A 25133-nucleotide genomic window follows, 5' to 3' on the forward strand; every position below is an offset into this window, starting at 1 on the left:
ACTTGTTGTCTCCACAGAGATTCTCCACACGACCTGAATACTCCGGATCCGTCATTAGATCAACTTTAATCCCATTACTCTCTTGAATGAACCAGAAAGTTCTCTGAAATGTAGTATCAAGGTTATTAACTGTGGATGGGTATGTGTAGGTACAGGTAATGTCCACTGTTGATCCTCTGGAGGCACAGATCTCAGTAGAAGTGTGACTCACATCCCAGCCATTCCCAAACAACACTGTAACACAGAGCACATCAGAGAATCAGAAGATGAACTTATACATTTATAAAACTAACTCTATGTATTTTCTCTGGTGAATCTCCAGTCGGCAGGTTTTCATTTTAAGATGATGACGATGCCAAGATGAATAAACTTTCAGTTCACATAAAACACAGTGGAGTGCCCTTTAGACTTCAGTGTGAGGGAGAAACACACTGTTGGAGGTGAGGACCATGAGGGACCTTGTATAAGTTGCTCTTATAATGGAGCAAACTGGACAATATGGAGGAAATGATCTGTATCTTTTATGCAGAGTCGACCAAAGATGGACGACACGTCTCCACTTCCTCCCACTCTCCAGAAATGAAGCCAAAATATCCTGGATACCAACGCTGCCATCTTTCACATTTGGAACCACAGTCTGCACAGTAGTGATCTGGAGATGGAGCCACAGTATCAAGGTCCCGCCCATACATGAGCTGGACCAATCCTGAGTCAGCCTCAACTGTCAAACATGAAGTTGAATCTACTTTTCATTTCATCTAATAACAAATTAAAACTGAGCTTATGAGAAACATGAACAATAGAGTGCGATAAGAACGACCTAAAATGACAGAAACCATCTTTGAGAGAAATTTATTTGACTTTTTAGATTGGTCCATGTCCTTCCCACTAACATGGAGGAGACAGGATGTATGTTCTATACTGCAGCCAGCCACCAGGGGGAGATCAAGATGCTTTGGCCTCACTTCATTAAAGAAAAGAGAGCACATTTCTCCAGTATTAGCATCGCTACACTGGCTTCCAGTTAAATCTAGAATAGAATTTAAAATTCTCCTCCTCACCTTCAAGGCCCTTAATAATATAGCGCCTTTTAATCTTAAAGAACTGTTAGTACCTTATAAACCCACTAGAGCACACCGCTCCCAGAATTCAGGCCTACTTGTCGTCTCTAAAGTCTCTAAAAGTAGAGTAGGAGCCAGAGCTTTTAGCCATCAAGCCCCTCAGCTGTGGAATCATTTACCACTTTCAGCTTGGGAGGCAGACACCATCTGTTCGTTTAAGAGTAGACTCAAAACCTTCCTTTTTGATAAAGCTTATAGTTAGAGCTAATTAGTGCGCCAGAACGTTACTTGTTCTATTTTATGACACATGAAGTTGTGGTACAATGCATAATCTCAAATACTCCAGCAGATGGTGCTGTTAGTGAAATACTGTAGATTACACTCACACATTGATGGAGAGCGGAAATCCTCGTGTCCTTTAACAGCACAGGAAACACTGTCTGCATGAAGAAAACGATCTGAATAAGATGCTCCTTCCTCATTCATCTTCTGTTGATTCCTGTACCAGACGTAGTTCAGATGATCAGGAAGACGACAACTGCTCTGACACTTGAGCTCTGCACTGTTAAAATATTCATCCTTCAGTGATGTCATCACCTGCACATGCAAATCTGTGGGTGAGAATAAGGAATTCATTTAAATCCAAACTGACAACACACACATGCATATAAAAGTATACACACACACTCAAGTGAACCAAACAAGATGTAGGAAATAAATGAATGAATGTTCAGATGTAAATGTTACCAGTGACAGACAGAGTGACTCCAGCTGAACCAGTTAAACTCCCAGTAGGTTGGTTTGTTGTGAACCTGAACTTGTACACAGCTGAGTCGCTCTCTCTCAGGTTAGAGATTCTCAGAGTGCACTTGTTGTTTCCACAGAGATTCTCCACACGACCTGAATACTCCGGATCAGTCCTTAGATCAACGTGAATCCCATTACTCTCTTTAATGAACCAGAAAGTTTCCTGAACTGTACTATCATGGTTATTAACTGTGGATGGGTATGTGTAGGTACAGTTAATGTCCACTGTTGATCCTCTGACGGCACAGATCTCAGTAGAAGTGTAACTCACATTCCAGCCATTCTCACACTGTACCACTGTAACACAGAGAATCAGATTCATAACACACCAGAGAACACTTAGGTTACTTTTTAGTTTCTCCAGAAAAGAAACACATTTCCATGAGCAGCATTCCATAGCATTTCAACTAATGACTCCACACACTGATGACAACTCCTGCATCGAGTGTAGAGGAACTCAGTCATGGTGATAATAATCATAATCGTAATAAGAATAAGAATAACATGTTTCAGACTCTGTAATATTTGGAGCTCTAGACGACAGAAACTTCTAAACAAAGATACAAAATAATACTGATGATAATTCCTTCATATATTTTCTTTCTGCATCACTTTACAGGTGGTGATCTGAAAATGAATGAATGGTTTATTTATATTTTTCTTTCTCAAACTCACTTCAGGTGAATCAGAAGTCTGAGTGTAAAATAGAGTGAGAACCTGAATGTAGAGGTACAGTACCTGTCACAGTGAGAAGAAGGACAACAAATCCACTGGCTGCTGCAGTTACACTCATAGTAGCTGCTGCTCTCGTCTGTGACTTCAAACAAGAAAAACCTCCACAGATAAATAATGTGCACAAGATGAAACTCAGTCACATCACAGACACGTCTACCTACAACACAGAAGAGTCTGAGAAGAAAGACAGATTCTGTTAGAGAAAGTGCTTTCCTGTATATGTAGATGTACCTGACACAGAAAGAAGGAAGATGACAAAGCAACTCGCTGCTTCTCTCAAACCCATCGTTGCTTCATACGTCTCTGTGGTGAAGCCACATCAGCAGCTAGCTTCCAACCTCGACAAACGATGTTTGTCAGTAAGTCACGATGACAGATAGTAATCATACATCAGTTAAGACCTTGGCTTCCTTCCTCTTTACATCATTAACATGCACAAACGGGCAAACACCAGTAAATCCCTTCGTTAAAATGAAGAAATGTTCTTTTATTTTCGAAATGAAACGTGAATCGAACACTTTCTTTAATTTCTTGAGACTGGATCTAAAAAAATCATGGTGAATTATTCTTTCTTAATCTCATGTTAGAAGTCAGTTCCTATTTATTTACAGCTCCAGTCCATATGAAGACTGGGTCATAAAAACACATTGTAAACGGTCATAATTGTGCAAACCTACATTACTTTAGTGTTCTTTACTTATTCTCACGAGGATTCAACTCATGTGAATCAAACTTGTTTTGTGATACACTTGTAAACAGAGAAGGGCAGTATTTCTATTACTTGTATTTGAAATACCTATTTGAATTACTTTGAGTATTTTGTAATTTGTATTTGATAGGGCCGATAAAAACTATTTGTACCACAATACTTTAGAGTGGAGCAATTTTGTATTTAAAATACTCAAAATATTCTCTCGTCGAATCAAAATTCCTCAAAATGTGCTGGCTACCACCACGAATCCACCAGCTTATGCTCCACTCAGCTGAAGATCTTGGCCTGGTGGCAGAGGGTGAAACGGCTTCCTCCAACCTCCAAGATGATGAGGAACATGACTTCTTTGTTTTCTCAGCTGAAGAAACTCAAGTCACGGAAAGACAGGAGATCACCAGCCACAGCAAAGCGGAGTTAGAGACCCTTTGTTTTCTGGAGGACACCAGAAAAGACCTGCTTTCTCTTCAGCAGGACCCACTCATCAAGCTCCCTTTTGTTCGATTTAACACCACCCTCCCCTCTAAAGCTCCGGTTGAGAGACTGTTCTCGTTTGCAGGAATAATATTCCATCCACACAAGAGGCGGTTAACACCAGAAGGATTTGAAAAGTTAGTTGTTCTTAAAGGCAACTAACTGGCTACTCAGTGGTTGGGTCTCAATAACCAAACTGGAAGGATTATTATGTCATAAGATGTCAGTGTGAACTTGTATGAGACACTTAACACTGTAATATAGAACTATGTGGCCTACCATGCCACTGGCCAAGGTACAGTAAAAGAGAAGGAAGTAGGCTACTCACCTGTTAAGTTACCTGTTCACTTTTGTATTGATTTACTATTTACTTTTTATTTTTTCTGTGCAGAACTTGAAGTACAGTAATTTATTTAGCTCCCTGTGAACAACTGGTTTTAATTCTATATTTTGCTTTTATAGTATACATAGGCCTATTGTGTGATGCTATTCATATGTGATGAATATTTTCTTGTTGATAAAAACAACGGGCTGTTAAGTCCCATTAATAAAAAAAAAAAAATATATATATATATACACATAATCAATCAAGTTGTTGTCTTTAAATGGCTTTGCATAGTTACACTGACAAATTTTGACTGTTCTTTCTTTTTGTTGGGTTCACCAGAGCTTTGAGAACATTATATAGCCCAGACCTGAACGTTGATATACCAAACTGTGACAAAACGGAACATCCAGAAACACTCTTTCCTATATTTTAAATACAAAATACATGTACTGTATTTTGTTACATTTTCCTGGCACCAGTATTTTGTATTTTATTTTAATACATCTATTTGAGGGGTATTTAGTTTTTTGTATCAAAATTCATTTTGATTTATTTTTGCCCATCTCTGCGTGTAAAGCTGTTCACTTGTGTAGACTGGACTTCATGAGCTCATGCACAGGTGCACGTGAGCAGTAGAGCGACACAGGAACCATCGACTGTTGGGTCAGATGGGCGGAGCCTCCCACTGGGCTCTGTTTGTGCGTTACAGTTTTTCTCCATTGCTTTGGCTCATTTCACGAAACAGAAATGACATTCTCAAAACAACACGTGCAAACCTCCAAACCACTGGGCACTTGTTCACAACAGATTGGAATATCTCATTCCTTTAATCAAATTGCAATTGTTTTAGCACATCCTTTCAATGACAAGTACAATTTCCAACAGCTTGCACAAATTTCAAATGATTTAGCACACCTTTGCAAACGGTTAGGTACAATTGCCTTCAGTTAGCCCAATTACCAATTGAATATATATTGCTGGTCAAAACTGACTGTCGCTTCTCAGTCAAGTGTTCGTTCTCTGCAGAACATGTTGGCATCATTTCCTTGTGTACATCATCACCTGCACAATAGTTCACTCCACTGTCAAAATCTTTCAGGCACATAATACCATGAAAAACATCATGGTATATACTGTAATATGGATATCTTTGATCATCGGCTTAATTTTCAGGTGCAACTAGAACTTTTTATTTGTATAGCCCATATTCACAAATTACAATTCATCTCATAGGGCTTTAACAGGGTGTGGCATCCTCTGTCCTTAACCCTCAGCAAGAGTAAGGAAAAACTACTAAAAACCCTTTTAACAGGGTAAAAATATGTAGAAACCTCAGAGAGAGCCACATGTGAGGGATCCCTCTCCCAGGACGGACAGAAGTGCAATAGATGCCACGTGCAGGAGAACATCATCAATAATCAAAGTCTCTAGCAGCACTAGACTTTAGTAATCAAGGTTGAGTTTCACACATCTGATCACCAATCACACAGTAAGTTTACAGTTTTTCTCAATTGCTTTGGCTCATTTCACGAAACAGAAATGACATTCTCAGAGCTCTAAGTGCAATTGGCCAAATAGCCCATATGGCTCAGCACAACTACATACATCACCTTCAAAAGGTCATATCTCACTATGCCAAATTTTAGTTTTGATGTACTTATTGTTTGACAGTATATTGTGCTGTACACATTTTCTGTTACTGTAAGCACGATGTATGGCAATTACTGTAACAATTTCCATGGCAGTATCAGTTCAATAAACATATTTTATGTGAAACCTTGAATAAATCTTTTTTCTGTTTGATACACATAATATTCTGGAAAGAAAACATCTACTGTAATCATTCAGTGTCAAAGGACTGAGCCGAGATTGAAATGTGCACATGAGGGATATTTCTATGGTCCACTGCCATACTGACCAAACATCTAAACGTTTTGACCTGTAGTGTTTAAACAATGCCAAAGGGACTTTTTTGGGGGCACTGACTATTTGTATGAGAAAAGGATTTAGTTTTGACTGATGAGTTTGCTGTTTTGGGAGACATATGACCTTTTGCAGGTGTGCTATGGAGTTTTGCTGAACCATCTATGTTATTTTGGCAAATGTATTTAAAGCTTTGAGAATGTCCTGCTTTTTTTCTGAGAGATGAGCCACAGCAATCGAGAAGGAAATTTTCATTTTGGGGGCACTGACTATTTATATGAGAAAATGATTTGGTTTTGAAACTTGAGTTAACTGTTTTGGGTGAGATATGACCTTTTGAAGGTGATCTATGTAGTTGTGCTGAACCATATGGACTATTTTGCCAATTGCACTTAGAGCTCTGAGAATGTCATTTCTGTTTCGTGAAATGAGCCAAAGCAATGGAGAAAAACTGTAACGTGGAGTCGGAATAATCAGAAGAATTAGTTCCCGACTGTGAAATTCACATGAACTCTGGAGCTGATTGTTCTGATTAGTCTGATTCTACATTAAAGCACAAGCAGAACGTGGAGAGAGATCGTTTTGTTTAAAAACTCAGTTATATGGATGAAGCCAGAGTAAACACAACTATTCAGTCAAATCAGACGAGTTGGTTTAACTTTACTTACCGTTTTTAAATTGGACAAATCTGCCAAAATTATGTAAATTCAGTTTTTCTGCAGGAGTGTGTGTGTGTGTTTGTGTGTGTGTGTGAGTGTGTTGGTCTTTATACCTCTTCACACAAACTGATATCACATGTATTTAGTTATGAATCGATGATGTCGGATCATGACTCAGGATGGTTCTCTCACTTTATCCCTTATGTCCTGACTGTGTCACGTCACGTGTCGTGTTGTGTCGCAGGTTTAAACGTGTGTCTCATGAACTCTAAAGCGAATCAAACCAACACAAAGTAAACGTCAGCCCTGTAGGTGTCCTGATAACTTGTGATCAGTGCTGGTGTTTAATGTTAAAGTGTAAAGTGAGCGCAGGTCAGAGGAGGAGTGAGGAGGAAGCTGACTCCGACAGAGACTCTGACACAGACCGGATCTTTAACGAGTGTCTGTCCGGGAGCAGCGCTGTTAGAATTATTCAGAGTCCGAGTCGTGATGTTTCTAAGAACGAAGAAATGTCCACAGCTCCAGTGCTCAGCTCTGTGCAGGAGACGTGGAGGGAGGGAGGCTACAGAGAGTAGTATGATCGTTGTCTAAGTTTGTCTAAACCGTTGTGTTCCCGTCCTGACCTCCTGTGTTTCTGAATCCTGTGTCTCCTGGGCCTCTGCACCTCTACATCCCCTGTGTAAGCCTCCTGTGTGTTTTTGTTTCTATAGTTTTTATCTTTTTGAGTATAGTGCAATCAATTAGTGTCAACCCATGTAACAGTCTTTGGTGAATTCTGACTTTCATTAAAATTACACTTTTTGTTAAAACTCTGCATCCTGGGTCCATCTGCTTCACCATTTCCCTGACCCTCCCTTTGGTGTCTGTGTGCACATGCCACCCTCCATCACTTAAAAAACAATGACAAATAAACAAACAAATTGATAAGGAGTGAAAACAAAAGACTAAAAACATTTATTAAAGAAAGAATCATGCAATCATGATACATAATAATTCATTATCCATGTAATAACCTCATTAATATCACATATAAGAAACAACATGAGTCACATGGTGTTACCACAGCCTCAAAATGTCATCACCAAGACGTCCAACATAGTTCAGAGGGTAACAGCATAAAAAAAATGTATTTATTGCAGAAAAGACAACAACTTCAACAACAGGCCGGCAAATTGGACAAAAGAAGGAAAACCCAACACAACAACCCACAAAGGGTCGTAGGATCTGAGAATCTTCCTTCAACCTAAACCAACATCAGAACTAAAGCTCACAGAAATAAAGCTGTGAAAACTGGACGACTGGACCCATCAGAAAAGAAAAAGAAAAGACACAACACAACAATACTCTTGATCTGAAGGTCATGCTGTACAAACTGCTGCTGCTGCAACCGGGGATGGAGAGACGGATACTTCCTGTTCCCTCCTAAATACTTCCAACAACCAATCACAGTGCACCTGAGGAAAGAAGAAAACAGGAAACCATGAGTAGAAGGAAATGTACAGGTGTTTTCCTCTTTATTCAATAGTGTAGTCTTTTAGTTTGAGAGCTGGACTTGCACGTTCAGATTTTGTGGTGTTATTACTCAACACCCTGCGTTTGCACTCACACAGCTCCTGCTGGTGTTTAGATTTGTTCTGCTTGTGCTCAAACTCTGCGCTTGCACTCAGATATTTTGCTGCTTGGACAGATTTCCTGTATTTAATAACTACACACTATGGTTTCTGTAAAACTCTCTTGTAAGGATGTTCTGTGAAGTCGTCCATCTTGGTTGTGTTTGTCACAGTGGCTCTGACCTGATGCCTCACACCAGGTCTTCCTGCTCCTCTGTGTCTTCAGTCTGTGCTGCAGCAGCGTTGTTCTCATACTCAGGAGAGTTGTCTAACTGATGGGGGAGAGATGAGAAAATATGAAGCCTCACTGGACTTCATTCATGAAACCTGCAAATAATCACAGTTCATTCAAAATAGTTTCAACGTAGTTGCCCCCCCCCCCCCCCCCCCCCCCCCAACTCCATTCGTTTGTTTGTTCATTTGATTCATTTTGAATCCTCTATTTTTGACATGTTGTCCAGCACCATCTTGTTTTTTGAAACCAGAAGTAACCATATTTGGAGGAGAGGGGGTGGAACCTTTTACATTTTGGGGCAGATTCAGACAAAGTAGCTGATCCAAGAAATGTTTTATCTCTTTCTCTAACATTGCGAGATGAAAACAGTGATATTGAGTCATTCTTTTGGCCTCACTGTCTCTCACCTCTATCATCTCCACAGCTTCATTCACTATTGATTTCAAGCTCAGAGTTTTCTTCCTCCTGGATCAAGAACAACAACAAACACAACATTATACAAAATGAACTTCATAGCACTAGAACTAGTGTTTGAAGACATTTGAAGAAGACATTCAAAGAGCAGAGGGTGAACTGATGGATTTGTTTTACCTCGTCCACAGAGTCCAGACAAGCACTGGAACCAGCACGACCACCAGAGTGTACCTGATGGTATTCATGATCATCACTGACTTCCCTAGACAGCAGACAGGAGACATTAGCAGTGTGGTTAGACAGACTCAGTTTGCCAGGTGATGCTTTTGGTCAGTCAGTATTGTTCATGTGCATTATGATGGGCTTGATTTACAGCTGTGACACATCTGGAAATCTGCAATGTAAAGGAGGAGGGGGGGAGGGGGGTGAAGGCTGTAAAAGTCAGAGTGCTAAAATCACCTGCTCCAACAGTCAGATGTAAGGTGGTGTTACTACGTCCGTGTGTGTTCTGGGCCTCACACTGATACTTTCCACCATGTTCAGATGTGATATCAGTGATGGTGAAGATTTTTCCTGATGCTGTTGGTGAGTCCTCGTCCTCCTTGTACCAGGTGTAGTGAGCTGCTGGGTTAGCATCACTGCTGCAGGTCAGAGTCACCGAGCTGCCCTCCATGATCTCACCAGAGGGACTCACTGACACAGAGGGAGGCTTTGGAGCGTCGGAAGGATAGTCTATATTAACACACAGGATGAGAATACAATCAAATCTTTAAATATTAATCTTTAATATTTGTAAAAAGTTTAAATTTAAATTATTTCCACATTATTGAAGCTTCATGAGGAGGAGTAAACTCACACAATGTAGAATGGAAACGCTCATGTCCTTCTATAGCACAGTGATAGCTGTCTTCAGGATTAAAGTGTCGGAAGTGAAAGTATTTTTTTCGTCCAACAGGTTTATTGTTATTGTACCAAACGTAGGAAAGATGATCAGGGAGCTGACACCTGCTGTGACAGGTCAGCTCTGTCCAGGTAGAAGATGGATTGGCTGTTGATCTCCTCACATGTACCTGGAGCTGAGGGGCTGTGAACAAACATGTGGTTTTATTTCAACATACACACTAACATTTGAAACTGACTCTAATGTAAATGTTACCTGTGACAGACAGAGTGACTCCAGTATAACCAGTTAAACTCCCAGTAGGTTGGTTTGTTGTGAACATGAACTTGTACACAGTTGAGTCGCTCTCTCTCAGGTTAGAGATTCTCAGAGTGCACTTGTTGTTTCCACAGAGATTCTCCACACGACCTGAATACTCTGGATCAGTCATTAGATCAACGTGAATCCCATTGCTCTCTTTAATGAACCAGAAAGTTTCCTGAACTGTAGTCTCACGGTGATTCCACCAGGATGGGTATGTGTAGGTACAATTAATGTCCACTGTTGATCCTCTGAAGGCACAGATCTCAGTAGAAGTGTAACTCACACTCCAGTCAATCAGACTCCTTACCACTGTAACACAGAGCACATCAGAGAATCAGAAGATAAACGTATACATTTATAAAACTAGCTCCATATATTTTCTCTGGTGAATCACCAGTCGGCAGGTTTTCATTTTAAGATGATGACGATGCCAAGATGAGGAAACTTTCAGTTCACATAAAACACAGTGAAGTGCCCTTTAGACTTCAGAGTGAGGGAGAAACACAGTGTTGGAGGTGAGGAACATGAGGGACCTTGTATAAGTTCCTCTTATAATGGAGCAAACTGAACAATATGGAGGAAATGATCTGTGTCTTTTATGCAGAGTCGACCAAAGATGGACGACACGTCTCCACTTCCTCCCACTCTCCAGAAATGAAGCCAAAATATCCTGGATACCAACGTTGCCATCTTTCACATTTGGAACCATAGTCTGCACAGTAGTGATCTGGAGATGGAGCCACAGTATCAAGGTCCCGCCCATACATGAGCTGGACCAATCCTGAGTCAGCCTCAGCTGTCAATCATGGAGTTTAATCCACTTTTCATTTCATCAAATAACAAATTAAAACCAAACTTATGAGAAACATGAACTATAGAGTGAGATAAAAATGATCTAAAATGACAAAAAACATCTTTGCGAGAAATTTATTTGACTTTTTAGTTTGGTCCATGTCCTTCCCACTAACATGGAGGAGACAGGATGTGTGTTCTATACTGCAGCCAGCCACCAGGGGGCGATCACAATGCTTTGGCTTCACTTCTGTGGAGCATTTATGTCTTCCATCTATATTTACACATGCAGAATACTAGTACCAATACTACACTAGTTTGTCAGTACTGACAGTAGTATCCCAAGAGTTCAATGTGCCCATGCAGAAAAAAGTATTTAAAGACACATGAATTTATGGTACAATGCATTATCTCAATTACTCCAGCAGATGGTGATGTTAGTGAAATACTGTAGATTAAACTCACACATTGACGGAGAGCGGAAATCCTCGAGTCCTTTAACAGCACAGGAAACTTTGTTTGTATAATGAAAATGACCTGAATAAGTTGCTCCTTCCTTCATCTTCTGTTGATTCTTGTACCAGACGTAGTTCAGATGATCAGGAAGACGACAACTGCTCTGACACCTGAGCTCTGCGTTGTTAGAATATTCACCCTTCACTGATGTGTTCACCTGCACATGCAAATCTGCGTGTGAGAATAAGGAATTAATTTAAGTCCAAACTCACAACACACACATGCATATAAAAGTGCACAGACACACACAAGTGAACCAAACAAGATGTAGGAAATAAATGAATGAATGTTCAGATGTAAATGTTACCAGTGACAGACAGAGTGACTCCAGCTGAACCCGTTAAACTCCCAGTAGGTTGGTTTGTTGTGAACCTGAACTTGTACACAGCTGAGTCGTTCCCTCTCAGGTTAGAGATTCTCAGAGTGCACTTGTTGTTTCCACAGAGATTCTCCACACGACCTGAATACTCTGGATCATTCCTTAGATCAACATGAATCCCATTACTCTCTTTAATGAACCAGAAAGTTTCCTGAACTGTAGTATCATGGTTATTAACTGTGGATGGGTATGTGTAGGTACAGTTAATGTCCACTGTTGATCCTCTGACGGCACAGATCTCAGTAGAAGTGTAACTCACATCCCAGCCATTCTCACACTGTACCACTGTAACACAGAGAATCAGATTCATAACGACACCAGAGAACACTTAGTTTACTTTTTACTTTCTGAAGAAAAGAAACACATTTCCATGAGCAGCATTCCATAGCATTTCAACTAATGACTCCACACACTGATGACAACTCCTGCATAGAGTGGAGAAGAACTCAGTCATGATGATAATAATCATAATCATAAACATAAGAATAGCATGTTTCAGACTCTGTAATATTTTGAGCTCTAGACGATAGAAACTTCTAAACAAAGATACAAAATAATACTGATGATAATTCCTTCATATATTTTCTTTCTGCATCACTTTACAGGTGGTGATCTGAAAATGAATGAATGGTTAATTTATATTTTTACTTTCTTTCTCAATCTCACTTCAGGTGAATCAGAAGTCTGAGTGTAAAATAGAGTGAGAACCTGAATGTAGAGGTACAGTACCTGTCACAGTGAGAAGAAGGACAACAAATCCACTCGCTGCTGCAGTTACACTCATAGTAGCTGCTGCTCTCGTCTGTGACTTCAAACAATAGAAACCTCCACAGATAAAAAATGTGCACAAGATGAAACTCAGTCACATCACAGACACGTCTACCTACAACACAGAAGAGTGAGAAGAAAGACAGATTCTGTAAGAGAAAGATAAAGTCAAACTGTTGACCCCCACCTTCCTTCCTCTTTCCACTTACATGCATGCTCAGCCTGAAGATGTTATATTAAACCTAAAACAAAGAAGTAACCTGTGTTTTGTACAAACTGGGAATTTCCTCATTTTACAGAGTGTTAGAAACGACTTTAGTGGCTGTTCACACCAAACCTGTATCACCATCAACTGAAGATGTAAGCAGGGCTGAACTATGCTGCTGTACATCAAGAGTAGAACACGCTATGAACATTCCTTGTAAACAGAAGGCTAATCAACACGAGGGTTACTTCCACTGACCAGTAGGGGGCACAATGACTGTGACTGAATATGAACGATTTAAAAGAGAGAGAGAGAGAGAGAGAGAGAGAGAGAGAGAGAGAGAGAGAGAGAGAGAGAGAGAGAGAGAGAGTCAACCCCTAACCCTATAATGGTCAAGAGGACAAAAACAGGTTTCATGAGGTCACTGTGACCTTGACCTTCAACCACCAAAACCTCATCAGTTCATCTTTGAGTCCAAGTGATGGACATTTGTAAAAAATTTGAAGAAAACTCCCTCAAAGAAATAAACAGTTGGATGAACTAGAAGATCCAAGAGTCTCCCTACCCTGTCTAGTGCCCCTGAGCAAGGCACCTTACTCCCCCAACATCTGCTCCCGAGCACCGTACATGGTCGCTCACTGCTCTGTGTGTCCTGCACCAGATGGGTAAAAAGCAGAGATTAAATTTCCCTACCTGCATGATTGTGCCTTTGCATGTCTGTGCATGTGTTTGGGATGAATAAATGGATCTTAATCTTAAATAAAAAAAAAAAGACTCCTCCAGAGAAACTTTGAATGTTAGTGTTTAGTGTAACCCTCTATCATGACCGAGAGGCCATGACGATTATTGTGAAGATGTCTCTTTAGTCTCTATCATGACCGAGAGGCCATGATAGAGACTAAAGAGACATCTTCACAATAATCGTTTTGTACAATCAATGATCCAAACTTCACAATAACTCAAAGTAATTTAACAGAAATTCAGGAAAAACCCAAACATTAAGAAGCTGGAGCCATGAGAAAGACTAGAACAATCATTCAAACACTTTTCATACAAACACAATATAACACAACGTGCTTTCCTGTAAATGTAGTTGTACCTGACACAGAAAGAAGGAAGATGACAAAGCAACTCGCTGCTTCTCTCAAACCCATCGTGGCTTCTCACGTCTCTGTGGTGAAGCCTCATCAGCAGCTAGATTCCATCCACGAGAAACTATGTTTGTCAGCAAGTCACAATGACAGATAGAAATCATACGTTAACTCTTTGGCTTCCTTCCTCTTTACATCATTAACATGCATGAACGGACAAACACAAGTAAATCCCATCGCTAAATTGAAGAAATGTTCTTTTATTTTGGAAATAAAACCTGAGTTATTTAAATATATTTCATGCAAGTAGCAATGAGAGTAGTTTTGCAGCCTGACAGTGAATCTAACACTTTCTTTAATTTCTTGAGACTGGACTTAAAAAATCATGTTGAATTATTCTCTCTTAATCTCATGTTAAAAGTCAGTTCCTGTTTATTTACAGCTCCAGTCCATGTGAAGACTGGATCATAACAACAAATCTTAAAAGGTCATAATTATGCAAACTTACATTAGTTTAATGTTCTCTACTTATTTCTCACGAGGATTCAACTCATGTGAGTCAAACTTGTTTTGTCTGATACACATGTAAAGCTGTTCACTTGTGTAGACTGGACTTCATGAGCTCATGCACAGTGACACAGGAACCATCGACTGTTGGGTCAGATGGGCGGAGCCTCCCACTGTGCTCTGGTTGTGCGTTAACGTGGAGTCAGAATAATCAGAAGAATTACTTCCCGATTGTGAAATTCACATGAACTCCACCTCAACTCTGGAGCTGATTGTTCTGATTATTCTGATTCTACATTAAAGCACAAGCAGAACGTGGAGAGACATCGTCTCTGTTTAAAAACACAGTTATATGGATGTAGCCAGAGTAAACACAACTATTCAGTCAAATCAGATGAGTTGGTTTTACTTTGACAGTTAACTTTACTTACCGTTTTTAAATGGGACAAATCTGCCAAAATTATGTAAATTCAGTTTTTAAACTAAATTAATAAGTAGAAATTAAGAAAATGTATTTACTCACCTTTTTCAAGTTGGATAAACTTTGTGGTCTGGGTGTATTTTGAAAACTAAAATTCAAAGTGTTCCACATCCACAATGTCCCATGGCTGCTTTCTCATCAGTTAATAAAATCAGTCAGAGAAATATGAAATCAGTTTTATTTAGAAAGTGCATTAAAATGTATTATGGACTGTTACTGTTCTTACAGTTGTGCTGTAACTTTCAAAATAAGGATTTCCATTACAACAGTGAGTCTATGACAGTGGTCAGTGCTCTCCACACTGATTGGACATTTATTCAGTTTAGACTTGTGTCCTGCACCTAAAGCTTAAAAGGACAAACTCTGATTATTACCTTTACTGTATCAAGGTGGCCCCGCTTGGCCCCACCTGGCCCCACTTAGCAGCTCCACTGCAGTGAGGTCATTACTCCGCAGGTCAACAAGTGACTTTGTTCCTCTGATGTTTTCTCATCATCACATTTAGAACTGAACTTTATAAAAACCTGCTGAATTCATATTTATGTTCTTGGATGAAGGGGGCGTGGCTTCTTCTGCAGCAAAGAAGTTAAAACACTGCGTTATGTTGTAATCTGTGGGAGGAACTCTTCTGTCTGCAGGAGTGTGTGTGTGTGTGTGTGTGTTTGTGTGTGTGTGTGTGTGTGTGTGTGTGTGTGTGTTTGTGTGTGTGTGTATGTGTGTGTGTGTGTGTGTGTTTGTGTGTGTGTGCATGTGTTTGTGTGTGTGTTGGTCTTTATTCCTCTTCACACAAACTGATGACCACATGTATTTAGTTATTAATCGATGATGTCGGATCATGACTCCGGATGGTTATCTCACTTTATCCCTGATGTCCTGACTGTGTCACGTCACGTCTCGTGTTGTGTTGCAGGTTTAAACGTGTGTCTCATGAACTCTAAAGCAAATCAAACCAACACAAAGTAAACGTCAGTCCTGGAGGTGTCCTGATAACTTGTGATCAGTGCTGGTGTTTAATGTTAAAGTGTAAAGTGAGCGCAGGTCAGAGGAGGAGTGAGGAGGAAGCAGACTCCGACAGAGACTCTGACACAGACCGGATCTTTAACGAGTGTCTGTCCTGGAGCAGCGCTGTTAGAATTATTCAGAGTCCGAGTCGTGATGCTTCTAAGAACGAAGAAATGTCCACAGCTCCAGTGCTCAGCTCTGTGCAGGAGACGTGGAGGGAGGGAGGGAACAGAGACTAGTCTAATCTCTCCACCTGATATTTAGATTTTTTATTATATGACAATATATTTGTTTGGGATATAATATTACAGGGATATCATCTTACTGTATTTTAAAAAGAGCACTTTCTCTCGAGGAAGGAAAAGGGCAGTGGCTCAAATTCCCCTGTAACGGTTTGTCATCTTAGTTTTTGTTTCAGTCTATTTGTTAAGAGTGTTTTCTGTTTCCTGTTTTATTTTGTAGGCCCGGCTCCTAGTGTGTTCTTCACTTCCTGTCTCTGTGATTGTCTGCACCAGTCCTCATGTGTTACACCTGTGTTCAATTGCCCCTGCCTTCCCTGTGTGTGTATATAATCCTCTGTTCTTCCCTTTGTCCTCGTCGGCTCGTTGTCTAAGTTTGCTTAAACCTTTGTGTAACTGTCCTGACCTCCTGTGTTTCTGAATCCTGTGTCTCCTGGGCCTCTGCACCTCTACATTCCCTGTGTAAGCCTCCTGTGTGTTTTTGTTTCTTTAGTTTTTACCTTTTTGAGTACAGTGCAATCAATTTGTGTCAACCAATGTAACTTTCTAGTCTTTGGTGAATTCTGTCTTTCATTAAAATTACACTTTTTGTCAAAACTCTGCATCCTGGGTCCATCTGCTTCACCATTTCCCTGACCCTCCCTTTGGTGTCTGTGTGCACATGCCACCCTCCATCACTTAAAAAACAATGACAAATAAACAAACAAATTGATAAGGAGTGAAAACAAAAGACTAAAAACATTTATTAAAGAAAGAATCATGCAATCATGATACATAATAATTCATTATCCATGTAATAACCTCATTAATATCACATATAAGAAACAACATGAGTCACATGGTGTTACCACAGCCTCAAAATGTCATCACCAAGACGTCCAACATAGTTCAGAGGGTAACAGCATAAAAAAAATGTATTTATTGCAGAAAAGACAACAACTTCAACAACAGGCCAGCAAATTGGACAAAAGAAGGAAAACCCAACACAACAACCCACAAAGGGTCGTAGGATCTGAGAATCTTCCTTCAACCTAAACCAACATCAGAACTAAAGCTCACAGAAATAAAGCTGCGAAAACTGGATGACTGGACCCATCAGAAAAGAAAAAGAAAAGACACAACACAACAATACTCTTGATCTGAAGGTCATGCTGTACAAACTGCTGCTGCTGCAACTGGGGATGGAGAGACGGATACTTCCTGTTTCCTCCTAAATACTTCCATCAACCAATCACAGTGCACCTGAGGAAAGAAGAAAACAGGAAACCATGAGTAGAAGGAAATGTACAGGTGTTTTCCTCTTTATTCAATAGTGTAGTCTTTTAGTTTGAGAGCTGGACTTGCACGTTCAGATTTTGTGGTGTTATTACTCAACACCCTGCGCTTGCACTCACACAGCTCTTGCTGGTGCTTAGATTTGCTCTGCTTGTGCTCAAACTCTGCGCTTGCACTCAGATATTTTGCTGCTTGGACAGATTTCCTGTATTTAATAACTACACACTATGGTTTCTGTAAAACTCTCTTGTACGGATGTTCTCTGAAGTCGTCCATCTTGGTTGTGTTTGTCACAGTGGCTCTGACCTGAGGCTTCACACCAGGTCTTCCTGCTCCTCTGTGTCTTCTGTCTGTGCTGCAGCAGCGTTGTTCTCATACTCAGGAGAGTTGTCTAACTGATGGGGGACAGATGAGAAAATATTAATCCTCACTGGACTTTATTCATGAAACCTGCAAATAATCACAGTTCATTCAAAATAGTTTGAACGTAGTTGCGTCCCCTGTCCATTTGTTTGTTTGTTCATCAGCAGGATTACACAAAAACTGATAAACTGATTTCCACAAAACTTGGTGGAAGGACGGGACATGGGCCAAGAAAGAAGAGTCAAAGCACTGTGAAGTCACCGTCATTGGTTTGTGAGCGGCCATTTTGAATCCTCTATTTTTGACATGTTGTCCAGCGCCATCTTGTTTTTATGAAACCAGAAGTAACCATATTTGGAGGAGAGGGGGTGGAACCTTTTACATTTACGGGCAGATTCAGACAAATTAGATGATCCAAGAAATGTTTTATCTCTTTCTCTAACATTGCGAGATGAAAACAGTGATATGGAGTCATTCTTTTGGCCTCACTGTCTCTCACCTCTATCATCTCCACAGCTTCATTCACTTTTGATTTCAAGCTCAGAGTTTTCTTCATCCTGGATCGAAAACAACAACAAAAACAACATTTGACAAAATGAACTTCATAACACTGAAACTAGTGTTTGAAGACATTTGAAGAAGAGCAGAGGGTGAACTGATGGATTTGTAAAGTTTTACCTTGTCCACAGAGTCCAGACAAGCACTGGAACCAGCACGACCACCAGAGTGTACCTGATGGTATTCATGATTATCACTGACTTCTCTAGACAGCAGACAGGAGACATTAGCAGTTTGGTTAGACTGATACATCTGGAAATCCTGAGTATTGATGGTTTAAGGTTCAGGAGTAATGAAAAGGAGGAGGGGGGGGGGGGGGCTGAAGGCTGTAAAAGTCAGAGAGCTAAAATCACCTGCTCCAACAGTCAGGTGTAAGGTGGCCTTACTACGTCCATGTGTGTTCTGGGCCTCACACTGATACTTTCCACCATGTTCAGCTGTGATATCAGTGATGGTGAAGATTTGTCCTGATGCTGTTGGTGAGTCCTCGTCCTCCTTGTACCAGGTGTAGTGAGCTGCTGGGTTAGCATCACTGCTGCAGGTCAGAGTCACCGAGCTGCCCTCCATGATCTCACCAGAGGGACTCACTGACACAGAGGGAGGCTTTGGAGCGTCTGGTGTAAAGATCATGAAATCAACTCAGAAATATTCATTAACCAAAGTGAAGAACTTTTCAATCTCTGGTTTTGATAAGTGCTTCTTAAATATAGATGATCATTATTATCCGGGGGCCAGCACAGACAGAAGCAGGTACTGAGGGTTTGTTCTAAGCCTGTGTGTGTGAATGTGCAAAATTAGTCAACTTATGAACCAACAAAAATATTATAGTGAATATTAACTCTGCAGCTGATCGGTCAAAGGTCGAAGTCAAGATGAGGAAAGATTTGACCCAAAAGACACATTTTCCAAGAAGTTAGAGATTTACATCATGAGTCCTTAAAACTGCCTTTCTTCTGTATTCCTGCCTCTAATAGGACTATAGAGATGACCTAAAGCTTGTATACATAGAAAAATGATGTGGTATACCCCAAAATATTTTTTTTTGAATTACTTTAATAGTAATTTAAATTGTTGTAATTAATTTAATAGTAATTCTAATTTATTTAATTACTTTAATAGTAATTGTAATTTATTGAATTACTTTAATAGTAATTTTCATTTAAGGTTATTCCTAATAATATAAGTAGAGAGATCAGTGAATGACCGCAGCACCCAGGTGGAACATTTGGCATGGGAGCGGTTCCCCCCGTACCTCTCTTTGGGGGGGACATCCGCCCACATGCCAGATGCTGTCTGGGTAAAGAAGTGAATGCATCGTCTCATTTCTGCTGCTGCATCCTTACTGTTTTCTACAGGTCAGTAGTGACTGAGAGTCACCTTTGTTACCTCTTAAAGCTTCCCATGATCACCACGGGTGTCATTTAGTTATGTTAATGTTGTTTTGATCTTGACCAAGACCAATCTTGGGACCCGTAACAATTATCGTTGATCATATGATGGGAATGTTGTCACTATGAGTTTAGAAAATGACGTCATATAGTGTAGCTATGCAACAACAGATGTTTTCACCCCAGTCTGTTTGTTTGTTGGTTGTTGATTTTAAGCAAGATTACACAAAAACTACTGAGTCGATTAGCAAGAAACTTGGAGTTACGATGGGGTACGGGTCAGGGAAGAACTCAGGAAAGTTTGGTGTTCATCCAGATAAGGGAGCGGACTGAAGAACCTCTGTGAGATGCTGGGTTTCATGGACATGAGGATGTTCTCTACTCACATTGGACGTCTAAGTGTAGAGACGTGGAGTTGATCCGTCCGTACTGATTCTCAGACTTGCAGGAGTAGACCCCGCTGTCCCCAGAGCTGATGGAGGAGAGACGATAAACGCCCTCTGGTCCATGAAGCAGAGCTCGGTCCTCCTTGTACCAGGTGTAGTTAGCTGCTGGGTTAGCATCACTGCTGCAGGTCAGAGTCACCGAGCTGCCCTCCATGATCTCACCAGAGGGACTCACTGACACAGAGGGAGGCTTTGGAGCGTCTGGTGTAAAACATGCAAGATCATGAAATCAACTCAGAAATATTCCTTAACCAAAGTGAAGAACTTTTCCATCTCTGCTTTTGATAAGGGCTGCTTAATTATAAATGATCATTATTAACAGGGACGCCAGCACAGACGGAAGCAGGTAGTTAGGGCTTTGTCTTCATCCTGTGTGTGTGAATGTGCAAAATTACTCAACTCATGAAACAAACTTACTGAATATTATATTGAATATTAACTTTGCAGCTGATCGGTCAAAGGTCAGAGGTCAAGATGAACCAAGATTTGACCCAAAAGATAAAATTTCAAGATATTTCCACAAGTGGCAGAGAGACTAAATCATATACTGATCAGAACATTATTCCCCATCATATAATGATAGTTGACTTATGAGTTATGTCACAAAGAAGCTAGAGATTTACATCATGAGTCCTTAAATCTGCCTTTCTGCTGTATTCTTGCCTCTAATGGGACTATAGAGACAACTTTAAGCTAATATACATTTACAAATAATCTATAATCATATGATGGGAATGTCGTCACTATGAGTTCAGAAAATGACGCCATATAGTGTAGCTATGCAACAACAGATGTTTTCACCACAGTCTGTTTGTTTGTTGGTTGTTGATTTTAAGCAAGATTACACAAAAACTACTGAGTCGATTAGCATGAAACTTGGAGGTAGGATGGGGTACGGGTCAGGGAAGAACTCAGGAAAGTTTGGTGTTCATCCAGATAAGGGAGCGGACCGAAGAACCTCTGTGAGATGCTGGGTTTCATGGACATGAGGATGTTCTCTACTCACATTGGACGTCTAAGTGTAGAGACGTGGAGTTGATCCGTCCGTACTGATTCTCAGACTTGCAGGAGTAGACCCCGCTGTCCCCAGAGCTGATGGAGGAGAGACGATAAACGCCCTCTGGTCCATGAAGCAGAGCTCGGTCCTCCTTGTACCAGGTGTAGTTAGCTGCTGGGTTAGCATCACTGCTGCAGGTCAGAGTCACCGAGCTGCCCTCCATGATCTCACCAGAGGGACTCACTGACACAGAGGGAGGCTTTGGAGGGTCTGAAGGATAGTCTATATTAACACACAGGATGAGAATACAATCAAAACACTCTCTTTATTATTTGTTAAAAGTTTATATTTAAATTATTGCCACATTATTGTAGCTTCATGAGGAGGAGTAAACTCACACAATGTAGGAGAAGGGAAACGCTCCTGTCCTTCTATAGCACAGTGATAGCTGTCTTCAGGATTAAAGTGCCGGAGGTGAAAGTATCTTTTTCGTCCAACAGTTTTATTGTTATTGTACCAAACGTAGGAAAGATGATCAGGGAGCTGACACCTGCTGTGACAGGTCAGCTCTGTCCAGGTAGAAGATGGATTGGCTGTTGATCTCCTCACATGTACCTGGAGCTGAGGGTCTGTGAACAAACATGTGATTTTATTTCAACATACACACTAACATTTCAAACTGACTCTAATGTAAATGGTACCTGTGACATTCAGAGTGACTCCAGCTGAACCGTAACTCCCATTATGTTGGTTTGTTGTGAACATGAACGTGTACACAGCTGAGTCGCTCTCTGTCAGGTTAGAGATTCTCAGAGTGCACTTGTTGTTTCCACAGAGATTCTCCACACGACCTGAATACTCCGGATCAGTATTTAGATCAACGGGAATCCCATTACTCTCTTGAATGAACCAGAAAGTTTCCTGAACTGTAATATCATGGTTATTCCACCTGGATGGGTATGTGAAGGTACAGTTAATGTCCACTGTTGATCCTCTGAAGGCACAGATCTCAGTAGAAGTGTAACTCACACTCCAGTCAATCTGACTCCTTACCACTGTAACACAGAGCACATCAGAGAATCAGAAGATAAACTTATACATTTATAAAACTATCTCCATATATTTTCTCTGGTGAATCACCAGTCGGCAGGTTTTCATTTTATGATGACGATGCCAAGATGAGGAAACTTCAGTTCACATAAAACACAGGGAAGTGCCCTTTAGACTTCAGTGTGGGGGAGAAACACACTGTTGGAAGTGAAGAACATGAGGGACCTTGTATAAGTTGCTCTTATAATGGAACAAACTGAACAATATGGAGGAAATGATCTGTGTCTTTTATGCAGAGTCGACCAAAGATGGACGACACGTCTCCACTTCCTCCCACTCTCCAGAAATGAAGCCAAAATATCCTGGATACCAAAGCTGCCATCTTTCACATTTGGAACCACAGTCTGCACAGTAGTGATCCGGAGATGGAGCCACAGTATCAAGGTCCCGCCCATATATGAGCTCGACCAATCCTGAGTCAGCCTCAGCTGTCAATCATGAAGATGAATCTACTTTTCTTTTCATCAAATAACAAATTAAAACCAAACTTATGAGAAACATGAACAATAGAGTGAGATAAGAACGACCTAAAATGACAGAAACCATCTTTGAGAAAAATGTATTTGACTTTTTAGTTTGGTCCATGTCCTTCCCACTAACATGGAGGAGACAGGATGTATGTTCTATACTGCAGCCAGCCACTAGGGGGCGATCACAATGCTTTGGCTTCACTTCTGGAAAGCAGTCATGTCTTCCATCTATATTTACACAAGCAGAATAGTAGTACTACACTAGTTTGTCAGTACTGACAGTAGTATCCCAAGAGCTCAATATGCCCATACAGAAAAAAGTATTTAAAGACACATGAAGTTATGGTACAATGAATTATCTCAATTACTCCAGCAGATGGTGTTGTTAGTGAAATACTGAAGATTAAACTCACAGATTAAAGGAGAGCGGAAATCCTCGAGTCCTTCAACAGCACAGGAAACTGTGTCTTCAGGATGAAAATATCTTGAATAAGATGCTCCTTCCTTCTTCATCTTCTGTTGATTCATGTACCAGACGTAGTTCAGATGATCAGGAAGACGACAACTGCTCTGACACCTGAGCGTTGCAATGTTAAATGTTTCAGCCTTCAATGATCTGCTCACCTGCACATGCAAATCTGTGTGTGAGAATAAGGAATTCATTTTAGTCCAAACTGACAACACACACACATGCATATAAAAGTGCACAGACACACTCAAGTGAACCAAACAAGATGTAGGAAATAAATGAATGAATGTTCAGATGTAAATGTTACCAGTGACAGACAGAGTGACTCCAGCTGAACCAGTTAAACTCCCAGTAGGTTGGTTTGTTGTGAACCTGAACTTGTACACAGCTGAGTCGCTCTCTCTCAGGTTAGAGATTCTCAGAGTGCACGTGTTGTTTCCACAGAGATTCTCCACACGACCTGAATACTCCGGATCAGTCCTTAGATCAACGTGAATCCCATTACTCTCTTTAATGAACCAGAAAGTTTCCTGAACTGTAGTATCATGGTTATTAACTGTGGATGGGTATGTGTAGGTACAGTTAATGTCCACTGTTGATCCTCTGACGGCACAGATCTCAGTAGAAGTGTAACTCACATCCCAGCCATTCTCACACTGTACCACTGTAACACAGATAATCAGATTCATAACCACACCAGAGAACACTTAGTTTACTTTTTACTTTCTGTAGAAAAGAAACACATTTCCATGAGCAGCATTCTATAGCATTTCAACTAATGACTCCACACAATGATGACAACTCCTGCATCGAGCAGTGAAGAACTCAGTCATGATGATAATAATCATAATCATAATAAGAATAACATGTTTCAGACTCTGTAATATGTTGAGCTCTAGACGATAGAAACTTCTAAACAAAGATACAAAATAATACTGATGATAATTCCTTCATATATTTTCTTTCTGCATCACTTTAAATGTTGTGATCTGAAAATGAATGAATGGTTCATTTATATTTTTTACTTTCTTTCTCAAACTCACTTCAGGTGAATCAGAAGTCTGAGTGTAAAATAGAGTGACAACATGAATGTAGAGGTACAGTACCTGTCACAGTGAGAAGAAGGACAACAAATCCACTGGCTGCTGCAGTTACACTCATAGTAGCTGCTGCTCTCGTCTGTGACTTCAAACAAGAAAAACCTCCACAGATAAATAATGTTCACAAGATGAAACTCAGTCACATCACAGACACGTCTACCTACAACACAGAAGAGTCTGAGAAGAAAGACAGATTCTGTAAGAGAAAGATACGTTTAACATGTTGAACACCCCCACCTTCATTCCTGTTCACACTTACATGCATGCTGAGCCTGAAGGTGTTATATTAAACCTAAAACAAAGAAGTAACATGTGCTTTGTACAAACTGTGAATTTCTTTATTTAACAGAGTGTTAGAAACGCCTTCAGTGGCTGTTCACACCAAACCTGTATCACCATCAACTGAAGATGTAAGTAGGGCTGAACCGGCCTGCCTGTTCAACGCTGGCTTCCTTCCTCTTTACATCATTAACATGCATGAACGGACAAACACCAGAAATTTAATTCCTTGAGACTGGACTTAAAAATCATGTTGAATTATTCTTTCTTAATCTCATGTTAGAAGTCAGTTCCTGTTTATTTACAGCTCCAGTCCATGTGAAGACTGGATCATAACAACAAATCTTAAAAGGTCATAATTATGCAAACTTACATTAGTTTAATGTTCTCTACTTATTTCTCACGAGGATTCGACTCATGTGAGTCAAACTTGTTTTGTCTGATACACGTGTAAAGCTGTTCACTTGTGTAGACTGGACTTCATGAGCTCATGCACAGGTGCACATGAGCAGCAGAGTGACACAGGAACCATCGACTGT

General features: G+C 40.4%; 1 protein-coding gene across 3 annotated transcripts; it reads right to left on the reverse strand.

The window, feature by feature from the left end:
• Positions 1–16911: 16911 nt before the first annotated feature.
• On the reverse strand, positions 16912–18943 carry LOC128440019 (B-cell receptor CD22). Of its 3 annotated transcripts, XM_053422589.1 has the most exons (5): positions 18689–18943; positions 18456–18540; positions 18277–18334; positions 17721–17809; positions 16912–17381 (listed from the first exon to the last, which is right to left on the reverse strand). In XM_053422589.1, the coding sequence occupies exons 1-4, from the start codon at positions 18900–18902 to the stop codon at positions 17729–17731; spliced, it is 438 nt and encodes a 145-aa protein (XP_053278564.1). In that variant the 5' UTR covers positions 18903–18943; the 3' UTR covers positions 16912–17381; positions 17721–17728. The 3 variants fall into 3 exon arrangements, 2 of the variants coding, with proteins under 2 accessions (XP_053278564.1, XP_053278563.1); XR_008338466.1 differs by having other exon boundaries at positions 17721–18334; XM_053422588.1 differs by lacking the exon at positions 16912–17381 and having other exon boundaries at positions 17413–18334.
• Positions 18944–25133: the final 6190 nt, after the last annotated feature.

The sequence above is a fragment of the Pleuronectes platessa genome, chromosome 5 (assembly GCF_947347685.1).
Source record: "Pleuronectes platessa chromosome 5, fPlePla1.1, whole genome shotgun sequence".
NCBI classification, from domain to species: Eukaryota; Metazoa; Chordata; class Actinopteri; order Pleuronectiformes; family Pleuronectidae; genus Pleuronectes; species Pleuronectes platessa.